Source organism: Chaetodon auriga, chromosome 8 (genome assembly GCF_051107435.1).
Source record: "Chaetodon auriga isolate fChaAug3 chromosome 8, fChaAug3.hap1, whole genome shotgun sequence".
Taxonomy (NCBI): Eukaryota; Metazoa; Chordata; class Actinopteri; order Chaetodontiformes; family Chaetodontidae; genus Chaetodon; species Chaetodon auriga.
Window position 1 is genome coordinate 2,908,304 of NC_135081.1, and position 16,309 is coordinate 2,924,612.

Genomic DNA, 16,309 nt, shown 5'->3' on the forward strand with positions numbered 1-16,309 from the left:
ATTAGAGACAGGCTTTTATTCCCAATTTTTACACGTAAATTTAATTATATTTTATCAAGAACTGCCTTGGTCCGGTTGATATATCTTTATAATAGAAGTATTACTTCTAGTTAGTAATTAAACTTCTACTTCACTTTGACTTGTCCTTAAGATGGGTTTTAAGATAAGTATATGCTGTTATGCTTTCCTTCATTGTTAGTGACATCACATATTTTTTGCTTAGCACAGGTTCTTATTGGCTATTTCTTGGGTCCACCTAACTGCTGTGTGGTTATTGGTATCTATGACTTCTGCATGCTTGCAGGTAATGTGCTGTTGGCAGCTCAGATTGTTATTATGCTGCTGTATGTATGTGTACTCATTTGCATTGGTATTATTAAAAAAATAAAATAAGTGCACTTGAGCTAATTGTTTGTGGTGTCATCTGATCTATGATAATCTGAATACTTACCCATGGGCTAAATTAGTTTTAGGCATATTTTCCCCTGGATTCCCTACTCTTAGTATCTTGTTGTATGCGCATTAGAGAGTAACTGCCACTACTGTTACTGGTAAGATTACTACCTTTGCCACTACTACTTTTACAATTACCTGCATTAGTCCTTGGGATGGGCCTTTAAATTTCCATTAACATCCACCAGGGTTTCACAAAGATCAGACATGAGGGTGGGCCCTCTAAATACCAACTCAGCTTGTCAGACATGGCTGTTAATCATTTCCATGCCTCTCTCAAATGAGCACTTTGGAATTACACCATGCAGTCATCCATATTACTTGTAGTGCACATGCTGTCAAGCTGACCTTTCCTCAAGCACCATAGCCCCCACCACATCCAGAAAAAAGCAGGACATGGATTTGTTACTCCGTAAGTTATCATTTAATTGAGGGAAGCATGCAACGAAAATAGCGTTTCACGTACCATCACAACTATTTTCTTTTGCTGTCAGAGCTTCACAAGAAGTTCCCAAGGCTGACTGAGACAAGTAAAATAGTGCTGAAAAATGTAAAATGATTTTGAGCTGAGTCACAGTGAATGGAGAGGTGATTTGCTTGGGTTAATACAGCATCTCTGTCTTCCACCTTAGGCATGGCCTCGGGATGCTGCTGCCATACAAACCAGGTTATTATGAGAAAAGGGTTTGACTAGGCTCATATTAAGTCAGATGTTTTTGCACTGCTAGCAGTGGAGCCAAATTTTTCTGTTCATCCAGCACTTTGATCATGAGTGAAATATAATATCTGCTCCTGGCCTGTGCTATGGCTATTCATGGTCTCAAGGTGATGGTTCCTAAAGATCTTATTAAAACCTGAACTTTCTACTAGCATGACCACCAGGCCAAGGATTTTCCACTTACACTAGAAATGAGCAGATCACCATTAAATTTAGTTAACACAATCATGCTACCTAGAAGATGAATCATTTCTATTAGAGACCATTTCAGGGTCTTTCCTTTAGTGCTGCTCTCACGATGAAATGTCAGCTTTGCAGTCAAGATATCTCACATCGAACAGGCAGGTTGATATTTACAAAGTACATTCATGATTTCTTGGGGAAAGTCAATGAAAATTAAGGCTCTTAGAACAGCAACATTTTAGCATGCTCCTGTTTCATTTGTCATTGAAATGAAGGTATTCATGAGTGTAATTTGTCATTTGTGATGTCATAGTTCTTTCTTAAATACCTTGGATGAGTTATTTGGAAGTCATAAATAAATAAATGTAACTTATTTTCATTATTGAATAATCTGAGGATTATTTTCTTGATGAAGCGATAAAACATTTAGTCTAACAAATATTCAGTAATGATGAAAAAATGTTCAAATTCAAAATTCGTTTTCAATATGTTCAATACATTTCTAATCGACGCAGCTATACTGTAATATAAAATATAAAATACTTTTGTTTATATGTTGTGTCAGAGGTAGAGGTCAGTTTTTCTTTTTTTGTTAAAAAAAAGAGTTTTTTTTTATGGCAAATTGAAACATTATCTAATCTGAAACACAGCAGCAGCAGCCATGGTTGCCATCACCAAAGACTATATTGTTTGGTTAGTGACGAATGGAGGTATGTATGGACTACACACTGTGAACACCAGAAAGAAGCAGCTCTTTCCGAGCCAGTGTTTTATTGTATTGTAGCCTGTTCTCCCTTATGGCCTAATCAAACTTTGCAGCAGCAGCAGTAGTAGGGGCAGCAGTGTTCCAGGTAGTTGTATGGATGTTATGGCTGGTTGGGAGAGCTATAACACATGCTGCTGCCATCTCAGTTTTGCCATTATAAAGTTGAGCCGTTAGAGGAGTCCCATTATGGTTATTGATTTGCTTGTTTGCTACCCGCTTGGTGGAGAAACAGCACAAAGAGAGAGGTTGTTTCCTACCCCTTTTATATCCCATTCACAAAAAGCAGACACAGTTTAGAACAGCCAGTGGGGCATCATGGGAAGAGCCCATGAGAATTATATGATAATATTAAATGTTCTCCTGCACCGACTTTGCTCAGTACATCAAGCAATGTGCTTCTCATACTGAAACAAGTCAAGAAAAGATTCAAATGAAATGGAATCCTGGCTGAACCTCTTCAAGGACCCCAATCACATCTGATTTCAGTTTGCCCTGAGTGTTCACCATCAACATTATCTGTCCTCGCTATCAGGTCACCTGTGTAAACGGTGACAATAAGAAGGTGAAGCTGTTTGCAGGTCAAGCCACGATCTCATTTCCCATCACCAAGACAGAAAATCAAGCCACTATTAACCCCATAGTGAACCAGCTATGTCCACTTTACAACTTAATTAACAGAGGTGGTGGGATCAGCAACAATCAATTCCTCCCTAAAGCTGCCTACAAGACCGGCAGGGCAAAGACTGGTACCACCACACACATGCACACGCATACACACACATGCAAACACACACACAGCCACTTTCTCCAGATATTGAATAATTGAAAGACCACCATTGTTTTTATGCTCATGAAATATATATATAATATCTCAGATTAGGGGTTAGGGTTAGGAATTAAGAATTGGGGTTACAGTGTAATTTTTACAAATTCACATGTTTACACAGCTTCCATAGCTGGATGTATGCCAGTATATAACACTAACAATAGCTTTGTTCTATTCAAGTGTCTTAGTAAGGCATGACAATGTCACTTGAGTCCACATTACACCTCTCATTCTTTTCGGTTCAAGAAGTTTGGTGAATTGTAATTTCAGCATAGCTCTACCCAACTTCAATTTGAGCAGAGGCCTAAACAAACAGAATAATTGATAACCCCCGTCTAGGTGTGCAGGGCCATTTCCAGGGTGATATTGTGACACGTGATTTTAGTAAGAACAAGTACGGTTTAACGATATGGGTCTCACAGTTCATGTATTGACCCCTGGGAGCAGCAAACAGAGAAGCTTCTGCAGCTTCTCTGTCAGAAATGCAACATTAAACTGAATTCCATACTCATGAATAGGCTCCTGAACTCACTCCATGGGAAAAGGCCGATGCTGCTAGTGACAAAAGAAAACAACTATGAAAGGAGTCAGTTCCAGAATGCAAATACATGTAACAAAAACTGTATTATTGATACTGTATTATTAAAATCTGCCCATGTGTCCTAGCCCTGTGATGGACTGGAGACCTCTTTTAGACTCAGTTCATGCTGTATCCTACTAGTCTCCAGCCTGTGATGACACTCAGAAAAAAACTGCATAAAGAAAATTAATGAGTTCATGAACTACAATATTTTGCATTGTTATTTGCAGTTTGTTTTGATAATTTGACTTGTTCATAATCTAGCACATGCAATTAGCATATGACTCCAAAAAGCAGAGTTTGGCTGGCCTGAATGCTAAACACAGTGAACACACACTGCATTACTATGATCCAGGGCAAACTAGTCCCACTGTGTTTGTTGGATGGAGCTCTGGGAAGCCTGGCAGCCTGTCTTCAGGCTGGCACACCCTGACCCCTGGCATATGGTACATGTACCCAGCCTGCTGGTTTATTTGTCGCCTGGTGACCTGGACTGCAATAATAGCAAGGTCTGAACAAAGGCTGCTTCCCCGCGTAACAAGGAAGGCATGTCTTTTGCAGATTCACAAACTCTCTGACTTCCATGAATTATGCAACATCTACAAATTATTACAACCCTCAGCTGTACCTGGGCAAAAACCTCAGTCTGCTTTTCACACAGTACTTTTGGTTATACATAAAATGTTTATTTTAATTTAATCTATTTTTTATCGTGAGAAAATACTAAATTCTAAGAAGACACAAGTACATGGAAGAAACATACAGTGTTCACCAATTTCATGTTAATGGATGTATAGGAATGACAGGGCTGGTATTACTCATTGGTAATAGACGGAAATAAGAATAAGGTTTATAAATAATATAATAAGGTTTCTTTTTTGCACTGTAGCCAGGCTGACAGTCATAACTCCATTGAGCCATGTATTGCCTTGCCATGCATTGTACAGCCTTCAGTAATAACAACTTCATGAGCTTCTTTAATGATAACATTCTAATTATTAGAGACAAAACTCATCACCTCCTTCCCTCAACTGGTATGATTTTACATTGGAACCTTAGAAGCAGCTGTTTAATCTGATATATATTTAGACTGCTTTTCTCCCATCGACCTTCACCAACTAACTTCAATGATTCCTTCATGTAAACCATCAACCTCTCTCTTAGAGCTCATCCCAACTACGATGCTTAAATAAGTTTTAACCTTAACTGACACTTCTTAACTAGATGTGATCAAACTGCCTGTCCACAGGCTATGTTACAGACCAATAACTGTAATTAAACCTTTGGGTTGTTGATTTTTAGGGTTTTAGCCAACTATAGACTTATATGTAACCTCCCCTTTCTCATAGCCTTGAGAAAGCAGTCGCCAATCAGTTGTGTGACTTTCTACATACAAATAGTTTATCTGAGGATTTTCAGTCAGGATTCTGAGTGCATCATAGTACAGAGACAGCACTGGTCAAAGTTACTTTCTAATTACATCAGACAAAGGATTAATTTCTGTACTTGTTAGATGTTAGTGCTGCATTTGACACCACTGACAATCACATCCTATTACAGAACCTGGAACACTTAATTGACATTACAGGAACTGAAATAAGCTGGTTTAAATCCTTGTAATCAGTTTGATTCCAGTTGTACGTATTTATGATGATTCATCCATGCACACCAAAGTTATTTATGGAGTTCCACAAGGTTCTGTGTTTGGGTCGACGCAATATCAGGAAACATTCCATACATTTTCTAAAACAAAATTGCACATTATACCCAGTTATGTTTATCAATGAAGCCAGATGAAACCAATCAGTTTACTAAATTTAAGATTTGTGTGACCTGCAAATTCAGTACTTGTCCCTCAACACTAGAAACTCAATATCTAATGATATACATCGCAACCCTGGATGGCATTGAATCTGGAAGTTTTCTTTGATCAGGATGTGTCCTTTAACTATCACACAAAACTAATTTCAAGGACTTCCTTCTTTTACCTACTTAAGATTGCAAAAATCAGCCACATCCTGTCTAAAAAAATGCAAAAAACTTACAAAACTTACTTACAAATCCCTTAATGGTCAGGCACCATCATATCTGAAAGAGCTCACAGTACTCTGTAACCCCACTAGAACACTGCTCTCCCAGATTGCAGGCTTATTTGTAGTCCTTAAAGTCTCCAAAAGTAGAATGGGGGCTCGAACCTTCAGCGATCAAACTTCTCTCCTTTGGAACCATCTTCCAGTCTTGGCCTGTGGGGCAGACGCCCTTTCTACATTTAAGACTAGGCTCTCCCTCTCTATCTGTACGTATTCATGTCCCATTAATGTGCTTCCTTGCCTCAAAGATTCCCATGGCTCATGGCTGCACCAACTGCTGTGACCCTGTGACTGCTACTGGTATTTTATTAGTCATATTTTCATTATTGTTATTATATACATATTATTTTTACTATGTACATATACTTTCATATATGAATATATGAAAGTATATGTATGTATTATTTCATATACCCCTCTATTGCAAATTATATTTCTATTATAGCTATTCTTATTATTACTGTCATTGCCATGCATGTCTTTCTCTTACCGTCTCTCTCTCTCTTTCTACCTCTCTAAACCCAGCTGGTCAAGGCAGAGGGCCACTGACCCAGTCTCTGGTTCTGCTTGAGGTTTCTTCCTGTTTAAAGGAAGCTTTTCCTCATTGCCATCACCAAGTGCTTGCTCATACTGCTTGCTCATGGGGGAATTGTTGGGTCTCTGAACATTCAATGGTATGGTCTAGACTTGCTCTATGTCAAAAGTGTCATGAGAAAACATTTGTCGTGATTGCGCACTATATCAATAAATTGAAAAATGGACGTGCATGTCATTATAGGAAACACAGCTGACAAATAGCAGTGCTGCTAATGATTAATCCTGGATTACAGCTTTTATTAATTTTGAATTAATGTGACTTTGAATGAGGTTCTCTTACTGCTGACCTTGAATCTCTACAGGCTCCACATGAACAATGGTTTGGCATTTGGCACCATTTATGGGTTGCTCCACCTCCTTATACAAGTTGACTCAAGGGGTGTGGGCACAAAACTGGTAAAGAAGAGATCTTCTGGGTAAACGCTTAAACTTTTTAGTGATGCATGAGGACTTGTTCTTGTTGCAATCCAGCATAGATTATTTTTGTCCTGGTGTTTTGTTTCTACGTGCAAGGAAAGCATCATGTTTAAAATTGGTGAAGGTATTTTCTCCATTTGCTTTGTTTTCTCAAGATACATTGTTGTTACAACAGAATATAGGAATAGTATTTAACAAAAAGATCAAACAGTAAATAAATCAATAAATACATGTGAAAATGTAGGATATAACTAAGTGTGTGTAAACTCAAGTTAGCAAAACAATAAAAAATAAAGTATGCAAAACATCCCAATGTATGCAAAATAAAAATGGCCCAGGAATATAAATTAGACAGGTAAAACAAGTTAAGAGTGGACAGCTGGAATTAAACAAAAGGAGAAGCAAAACAATAGAAGCAGGTCTTACCAGTGCTGTCATCATAAACGACAGTGACTGTCTTCCACTTGAAGAAGTGGACCAGGTCCAGGATGGCCCGGCTGAGGGATGAGAAGTCTGGATAGAGGCTAACATAGAAGACATCTCTGTTGTCCGATACCTGGTGCTTCCACTTGGTCTGGATGTGTGGCACCCCCAGAGCATTGCAAATGGACTGGACCGCATTGGCAGAGGAACTGTGAGAGGGACCAAAGATGGCCGCCACTCCCAGAGAAAGCTGGTCACAAGCTAGAGAGGGGAAATATTTGAAGAGTGAGCTCTCTCCTATACATGTTCATCATGAATGACCATTCACTTCTTACACAGTTCAGAAACTATAGGAGAAAACAGCTTATGTAAACAAGGTTTCTGTGAATTATGTCAGCATGTGTTAATTGATGCTTCGTTTTTTTGAATCTTTATCTATATGTTCATACTTTAACCTTATAAATATGATGATATTCTTTATTTTTCTTCTTGCCAGCAAATCCCATGAGCAGAGTTAGACCAACACAGATTCCATCATTACCATGAACACATGCACTGTAGTCTGTTTTGACTCAAACAATGTCCATCTGCCCAAAATACTCACTAGAGCACTGTTACGGTCACAGATTGTCATTTGTTCTGTTGATTAGTTGGTTAAGGTTGTTAAGATAAGATGGTTCTTACCTCGTATGAGCAAGTCTGACAAGGTTTACGTGCACAAAATATTTCAGACCGAGCTTTTTACATGGCTAATGAAAATGAATATTCCATGTGGGCTTTTCCTTGGTGAATGCATCCCTACCCCATGAATCCATATATACCAATATGCATGACGCTGCTCTCCTGAGCGGAACCACCTTCAACAAAACATGAGGGGTTTTCCAGTATGTCAGGTTTGACTGCAGAGAGAGGGGGGTGGTCAACATTCTCCTCTTGTGCCAAACCAAGTCAAGGCATAGGCGGTCAGACCACCTCTGGATTTTTCTCAAGTGTAGGTGCCCTAAGGTTGCAATCACATGGCTCGCTGACATCATACCCACCAGACGCATCAGTGACAGTGTCGTCAGTCTCCCTGTGGCACAATGCATGACAGCAGATTTAAGCACATCCATCCCAGGACAGCTTTCACGTGCACATCCAGGTAAATTAACAACTGGGTTGGAAGCAGAAAGCTCTTTTTCCAGATTATGGCGAAACCCAGTGTTTGCAGACGCTGTATGACTTCCACTGTGTGGAATCCAGCTTTCTCCTTGGAGGGGGCCATAAGGATTAGGTTGTCTTAGTAGAACAAAACCTTGATCCCTTTCTGTGTAATGGCTCCAGTATAGTCAAATGGTAGTCGGTTGTACTGGTATTGTACTCCTTGGAGAATCGCAGGAATTCTTTGAATCTGGGAATGACAGGGATGTGGAAATATGCATCTCTCAGGTTGGAAGTGAACCAATGTCTGAGATGCACACATTCTAGCACATCTCTGATTGTCAGTATGAAGACAGGCTTAGTAATGTATCAGTTGAATAGAGACAGATCCAGAATCAGTCTCATCCTGCCATTTTTTTTTTTTTTTTTTTTGGTGAGAAAATAACAGGAATCCCTGGAGGAACCCAAGAGAGTGTTCCAGAAGTTCCACCAATTCTGCTGTCAGGGCTGATATCTCTGTCCAGGATGACAAGATCTTTTCCAGTGCTCTGTAAGCAGGTACAAGCACATCAGTGAGCATTAGTTGACATAATTTGCAGCGAGCTCATAGCCTTCTTCGCTGCTGTGCGAAACAATTCTTTGTTCCTCATTGTGTATGGGACAAGACTGTCTCGATAGGGCTGGTGATGGCCATGGTGCAGGCAACATCCATCAGTATCAGCATTTGTGCTGAGATATCATGACTAACTCATCCTGATAGGTGGGAGGTTGGTGATAATTCTTTTTGGTAAGCAATACGTATTTTAAGCAAGGATTTATTACTCATGAAAATGCGGTCAGCTGCAGCAACTGGTGTAGGATACTGTAGCAGTGCCGCTGGGCATCTCTCCCTGGAGCGAGCATCTTGGTGCTACTCTGGTAAAAGGCTCATGCCTGGAAACTGCCGCTTTCAGTTTTCCAGGCTAGAACCTGAAGGTCTGGAGGTCTATTAAGAGGGGTCACAGCAGGGACTGTTCGGCCAGCAGCTCCTGGTCATCATGGAACCTCATGATGCTCAGCAAGTCCTGGAAAGTCCTTTGGCAGCCGGCATATGGCTGGCAGACTGACACGGACAAGGAGAGAGCTGCTGCAGCTGAACGGGGGTGGGAAAGATGTGATTGCAGATGTGATTCTTCATGCCTTCCATCTGGTTCCCTTTCCAGGATATTTGGGAGCTCACCGCTGGAGATTAGCTTGTCAGTCTGTCTTGTCTGTCTCATCCTCAAGAAGGACCCTGCTGCTTTCATCCCAGCTTCCATCAAGTGTCACACACTGTTGTGTATCCTTGCAGAATACATGGACAGACAGCCTGCAGAGTTAGAGCTAGCCCGGCATCCTAAGCACCAAGGCAAGCCTCACAGTGGGGGTGAAAGTACACAAGCAGTGCACAAGCACACAGCTACAGAGCTGCTGAATCTCCTCATCTTCACCTCTGTTCTTCACTTGACTTCTTCATGCCGAAGAAATTTGGGAGCAGAACTGAGGTGTCAGTGGTGTTACATACTGTATCTGAGGACCTCAGGCAACTGTACAGTGTACATTGGCAGGCAAGAAAATCGTCATGACTGTGCATACTTCGAGGGATGAACCCAATAGCAACACCTCTTAGAAGGAAAAGGCTATACAAAGTGGAGGGACTATTTCCCACTGTTTGAGAAATGTTTGCTAGAAACTACAGGGCTAAGCTGTTTTAGGAAATTACAGCCACATTTTAAAAATGAAACTCTACATTTGTGAGCCATTTTTAAAGATCGTATCTTCAGCAGAAACCAGTGGGGTAAGGGCTGACGGGGTAAGGAAATCTTTCACATTTGCTTTGTCCTGGGATTTGTTGGCAATCACAAAACTATAGAATAACACTAGCCTTATCCTCTGAACAGGAAAGTGTGTGTGTGTGTGTGTGTGTGTGTGTGTGTATATATATATATATATATATATATATGATATTTTTAATTCTAAAATATAATTATTATTGTTATCCATGAATTTTCAAATTCATTGATTTACAAAAAAAAAAAAAATGAATAAAAGTAAAGCACATTATTATTTCTTGATCAATATGTCAAATTATAGTTGTTTATTTGCATTCGTGAACAGAAAAATTAGTTTTAGTGGTTGAATGTTATGCTTGATTAATTTCTGACTTCTCAGAGAGGCCCAGTGAGCCGGCTCAAATTTGGGTATAAAAAGGTGAATTCACTTTGAAATTCCTTCCTGTTCCACATGGTAAAACATCGAGAGAGAAAAAGGCTTAAAGGGAAAAATAGCTGCTAAGAAGCCATTATTGAGGCCCGCAAACATCCAGAGTCCAAGTTTGAACTCTTCGGTCAGCATCGTTGTGTTTATGTCTGCAGAAAAGCTGGAGAACATTTTGATGCCAGATGCATTGCACCCACAGCAAAACATGGTGGAGATTCCGTTATGGTATGGGGTTCCATTTGTGGAAACAGCGTGGGCAAATTAGTGAAAATCGACGGTATCATGAACAAGACTGTCTACCACACTATCTCAGTGCATCATGGAATCCCTTCTGGACTGAATCTGATTGGTTGTGGGTTCATATACCAACAAGACAATGATCCCAAGCATACTTCAAAGCTGTGCAGAGACTATTTGACCAAGAAAAAGGAATCTGGAGTACTGGAACTGATGGACTGGCCAAGTCAAAGTCCGGATTTGAATCCTATTGAACAAATTTGGGATTTAATAGATTCAAAGATTGATCGCACAAAAGTTTCATCTAAAGCAAGTCTGTGGGAACAGCTAGAAACTATTTGGAACTCAATAACAAAAGAGACTGTCGAAAAGTACATAAAAACAATGCCAGCAAGAATGCAAGCTGTTACCAAGGCCAAAGGAGGCCATACAAAATATTACGTTTTTTGGTTATTATGTGTGGAAAAAGGACTATTTAGTCATTTCAGTTTGTTATTTGCCAAATAAATAACAATAACATTTTTAGTTTTAAACAACTTTTTGAAAGATTTCTAAAATATTTATGTTTCCTTGTTTTTATGACAGGCGGCCTAATAAATATAAGCACTGTATAGATAGATAGATAGATAGATAGATAGATAGATAGATAGATAGATAGATAGTGCATCTCATACATTACATCTCCACAACACATAGCTGGAGTGGGAGCTAACTGTGTGACTGAATCAGTTTGAGTTTGCTTTCATAAAATTGCATTCAGAACACATATAAACAATTGTACAACTCTTTGTATTAGCTGGACTGTGCACTCTAATCACCTTATATGATATAAGGGAGTTGGCTAAATCACCGAGACAGGATATAATGGCCCGTAATTGATAAGAGACTTGAAATGTCAGCCTGATGCACACACAAAACTGATAGATTATAGCACTTTATTGGCTGTCTCTAGGGGCCAAACAGATCTTTGAATTACTGCTGCTGAGTCATTACCTGGAACCAATCAATTCTCTCTGTTTACAATTGAAGTGCTCAGCCATTTCTCCCTCGCCTGATTATAATTGTCACAATTTAAGCCACTGCAGCTTGCAAGCCTTAAACAGGGAACGCATTTACAATGCAAAGCAGTTATGCCATAGTGTATGTGCCCATACACACAGTTACTCACACAAATATATATACATACATTAAGAAAGAGCAACCAAAAGCATGCCAACACCGGAGGCAGAATTTCCAATGATAAATGCATAAATACCTTTCCTTGAGGCTTCAAAGCTGTCATAGATGTTTATCCTTTGGATGTCGTAGGTGAGTGTTGTGTTTGGCAGTAGGGTTCTGTTCCTGTTGATTGTGTTTAAAGCAAATTTAAAGGCTAGTTCTTCAGCACCTGATGGGCCGCTTTCAATGGACTCAAATATCCCCCCTGTCAAAGAAAAAGAGACACAACTGTTATTAATAATTTATCAGAGTTGATTATCATAATTGGAAAAGATGCTTTCACAACAGCTGTGGTCATGATTACATAGAGCCTTCTGTTACCCTAATAAATAGAGTCAATAGAGGGGTCTCAATCTGAGTAAACTGGCTTCTTCAGAAAAAAATTGGCTTCCACCTTAAAACTTTTCATGATCAGTTTGACAGAAAAGGAAAGAAAAAGTTGTCAATAACCACACCCTCTTATTGCTGTCATCAAAAAAGGAAGTGGATTCCCCAAAAAAATCAAGGCATAATCGTCAACTATGAACATTGTTCCCTACAGCAGACTGTGCCCAGATAGTCAGGATGAACTGATTAAACTGTGAAATGTTTAATCAGGTTCTGTTAGTTTATAGCTTGAGATTGCCATTACCAGTACACCCAGCAAAGTTTTAACCTTTTGAACCCCAAGGCTGTGTTTGCTTGGTTTTCACTCCATGTATTCAGAGGACTGTGGCATTTTCATTAAACTAGGCAAAGCCATATTGTTATCAGAGTAAACTTTAACACTTGGATGATTTCATGTCAGTCGTATACTATACATTTGCAAAACAGTCGTTGAATGAATTAATGTTTTTTCCAAATTTGTGTTTCTTAACTGTGTGTCCCAACTCACAACAAAGACATGCACATAAATGAATGTATCAAGATAAGTGTCAGTGCGTGTAGGACCCTTATTGATGGGATAGTCTGAGCATTACTTTTATGAAAACATTTTGCAGATTAAATACATGATTTTTAATTAACAAGTAACAGTTCTATGGAGTGCCTGTGATGTGATTTGAATGGGGGGTTATGGCTTGAAGAAGCACAGATTTCTCTCTGCAATTAGTTGACCATTACCAAAATGCTTGAGAGTTGTACTAGACTGCTCTCCTGATGTTTTTATGTATATTGATTTTTATCTCTCACTTTTCGTTAAAAAAGCTGTTATTTTCTAATCTAGTCAGTAACCATGTGCTGACTATTAAACCGAGAGTTTTATGTCCACCCCAAGCTATGAAAATACTCCAACTGCCAGGACTGTCTGTGCAGGAAATATAAAAATGGAAAAAACATATATGCTCAAGAACGTAACTAATCAAGCTTTTAATATCATGGTACTGTCTATGAACCACCCGCTCCGCTTGAAATTGCATCTCTATACAACTAATTTGCATTCATGAATACGTTATGCTGGAAAACGTAATCACTGCCTGGATTATGATTAAGAGTGAATGAAACACTAAATTTTATGTACCGTGCTGGAGTTGCAGCGCAGTGGTTGGGTTGAATGAGGGGTGTACAAAGTGAACGACTGTGGCACCAGAATCCAGGGTTTGCGACCATGGTCGTGTTTAGGCAGACTGAGATTACTGTTGACTTTTCCTGTATTAAAAAAAGACCACTATCTTTCCTAATCTCAACCGAGAGCTCTCAGAGTCTAAACATAACCATAAAAAGTTGAATAAAGCTGTCATCACTACGGGTAGAAACTGCATTGCAAGATTTCTTGTTAGGGTGTAAACATGTTGCCAGTTAACATATGTTCAATGCCAACATTTTTGTGACTTGCCAGGCACATTAACTGACAAAATGTCCTCATTATATTAATACAAAACATAATTCAGTTGGCATTACATTTCCTTCAAAATATTTTTACCGTTGCTAATTAGTTGTACAGAAACTGAATCTACGAGACAGGGCTCATATGAACGACGCGCTCCTTCATAGCAAAAGTAACTGGGTCCAGGGAGGATTCAGTGACTAAATGAAGCACTGTAAAGCGTTTTTCTTCAGCAAGCTGCGGAAGTGTGTTTAAAAGTGCAGGTCTCCACAGCTACAGCCCTCCAGTGTATACTTCTGACAGTCAGCAGATGAATGGACAGAGAGGAGGCCTGGGGATTTGGGGGTGGGGAGGGGGGTCAGGTTCTGAGATCAATGCACTCTGATTGGCCGGCGAATCAATCAATCAAGCCCTTGGGGAGCAGTGGAGAGCAATGGTGAGAGATTGAAGTGTTTTGTTTGGGTTAGCCCTATGGCCTGGCACTACTGGCTCAGTGTCAGTCAGGGGGAGCTTTATTTACTCCAACTACAAGCACTCTAGTGTTAGACCCTCTTCAAGTCTAGACGTAATCCATACACTCCACTGCACAAGTATTGCAGGTCCCTCCTGTCAACAGCGATTATCACAGATTCTGATCAATGCTCCCTTACAGTGATTTCACTACTGAACCCTTAAGAAATGTTCCTTTTCCACAGGCATTTATTTTGTCTGTGTGTTCTACCTTAAAGCAAACAACTAAACAGAAAGACCCCTGACAGCAGCAGCACTGTTGAGAAGTTTCTTCTTTCATTAGTATTCATCTCATAGGGAAGCCCTATTTTGCATGCCATAATGAGTTTGAAAGAATTAATAAGAATCAGTTAAGCGGGATGTACTATAATTGGAAAGCTGCACATTTGGAATGGCTCCGTTCACACACGAGAAGATGCCGTTTTCCTGCTGAGAAACTCTGTGGTTCCATTGAGAGGAATTTAGCCTGTAAATATGGAGACAAATCAATGCAGAAAGGTGAACTGGTGTTAGAGAGGTGACTGTTTAAGTCAGTAAGTTAGAATGTGAATACATATTCTATGGATGTGGACATGAACCAGCATAAATGTGATGAGGATCGGAAAGAGAAAGAAAATCCACTCCAATGTGACAATTTTTGCTTGTTCTCATCTTAATGAGACTGATTCTGGGTTTAGGATTTGGATTCATTTTAAAATCCTAAATTATTTTATTTCAAACCCCTCTCCAAATATTCTAACCTACCAACCTCTGAGACTTCTTTCAATCAATGGGTCTCATTCATAAATGTTTCACAAGTGTTACAAAGACAAAAAAGGCAAAATAAGAAAACCATTGCTCTGATTCATGAGACATTGTAGATGTAAAAAAAAAAAAAAAAAAAAGATTCCAGATAATTACAAAATACTGGATTTACTGCAGCTCCCAGATGGCCTTTTAGCACAGAGATATGGAGAAAGTTGCTAAAAGGTCTGCTCTGTCATTACCACAACCCTAATGAGGATAAACTATGAAAGAGTGACCCCATCTCCTGCTCAGACTACATTTTGAATCCACATAATGAGGAAACATTGTTCATGAATGTATTTGCCAAGTCACAAAATGTGCAGCTGTAAAATGCTTACTGTCAACGTATTTCATTTGTTTTCATGCTCATATCAACTAAAGCAAAATTAATATTTTTATAGCACGTGTAGGCACTTCAGGCACTTGGTTAATTTTGGGAAAGACTGTCTGTTAAATAATGGTACGGTCAACCGTGACTGCAAGCTTAACATTTAACTGAAACCACAGGCTTTCCCCTAAACTAACCTTAAAACAAAGTGTTTTTTGTTGCCTAGGCCTTATCACATTTGGTACTCGTGATGCAAACCCCAGACCCTGGGGTCAAAGTCCTGCTCTTTGTATGCCTACCATCCAACACCTCTCTAGGACCTAATGTGGTATAAAACGTTTGAATACATGACGTAAAAACTGTTGCAGGGAAATTTCATTAGTTACAAAACACATGTGACAAAACGCATGTGTTTGTAAGTAAACATAATTTCCATAAAACCCATTTTGAAGGTCACCCATGCGCCTTTGTGGTCGAGACAGCATTGGACTGCAGCATCCTCATTTCAAATCGAAGTGGGGACCTTTGTTGTCATCTCCATACTACATGCAATAAAGGCACAAAAATGGCCAAAAAATATGTACAAGGAAAAAAAAATATTTTGAAACGTTCAAAACATTCCCACTGTCTCTGTTTGAAAATGTCACTGTTGTCTTGCTAATGCCAGTTTTGCTATGTCGTGACCCAAAACTCATCACAAACAAATGTGGAAATAAGAAGTCACTGATGAAACCCACAAAAAATCTTAGTTTGTTAGGTTTACTTTCCTAATTGGTCCACTGAGGAGATATTAAGACTTAAAGAATATGTTTGAAGTTTGTTTTCGTGGCTGACAGGTTTCTCACAGCCGCCATGTGGTTGCTGCTTGCTCGTTGCACTTCAGTTCCAACCAGACTTCCTCCCTTTTATACCATATAATTCCAGTTTGTTGAAAATAAAAAGAAGACAGTTTGTTAGCACCAACAGCTGACATGCTGAACACAGGAAGGAAAGAG

The 16,309-nt window shown here is 39.4% G+C and overlaps 1 protein-coding gene across 3 annotated transcripts in view; it reads right to left on the reverse strand.

Moving 5' to 3' along the window:
* The window catches only part of grik2 (glutamate receptor, ionotropic, kainate 2), a 272,974-nt gene that overhangs the window by 176,928 nt on the left and 79,737 nt on the right, over positions 1 to 16,309 (reverse strand). For all 3 annotated transcript variants that reach the window (XM_076736799.1, XM_076736798.1, XM_076736800.1), the window contains exons 3-4: positions 11,924 to 12,091; positions 7,057 to 7,314 (exon numbers count right to left, since the gene is read on the reverse strand). In XM_076736799.1, the coding sequence (XP_076592914.1) occupies positions 7,057 to 7,314; positions 11,924 to 12,091 (426 nt within the window). The remainder of the gene's footprint in view (positions 1 to 7,056; positions 7,315 to 11,923; positions 12,092 to 16,309) is intronic.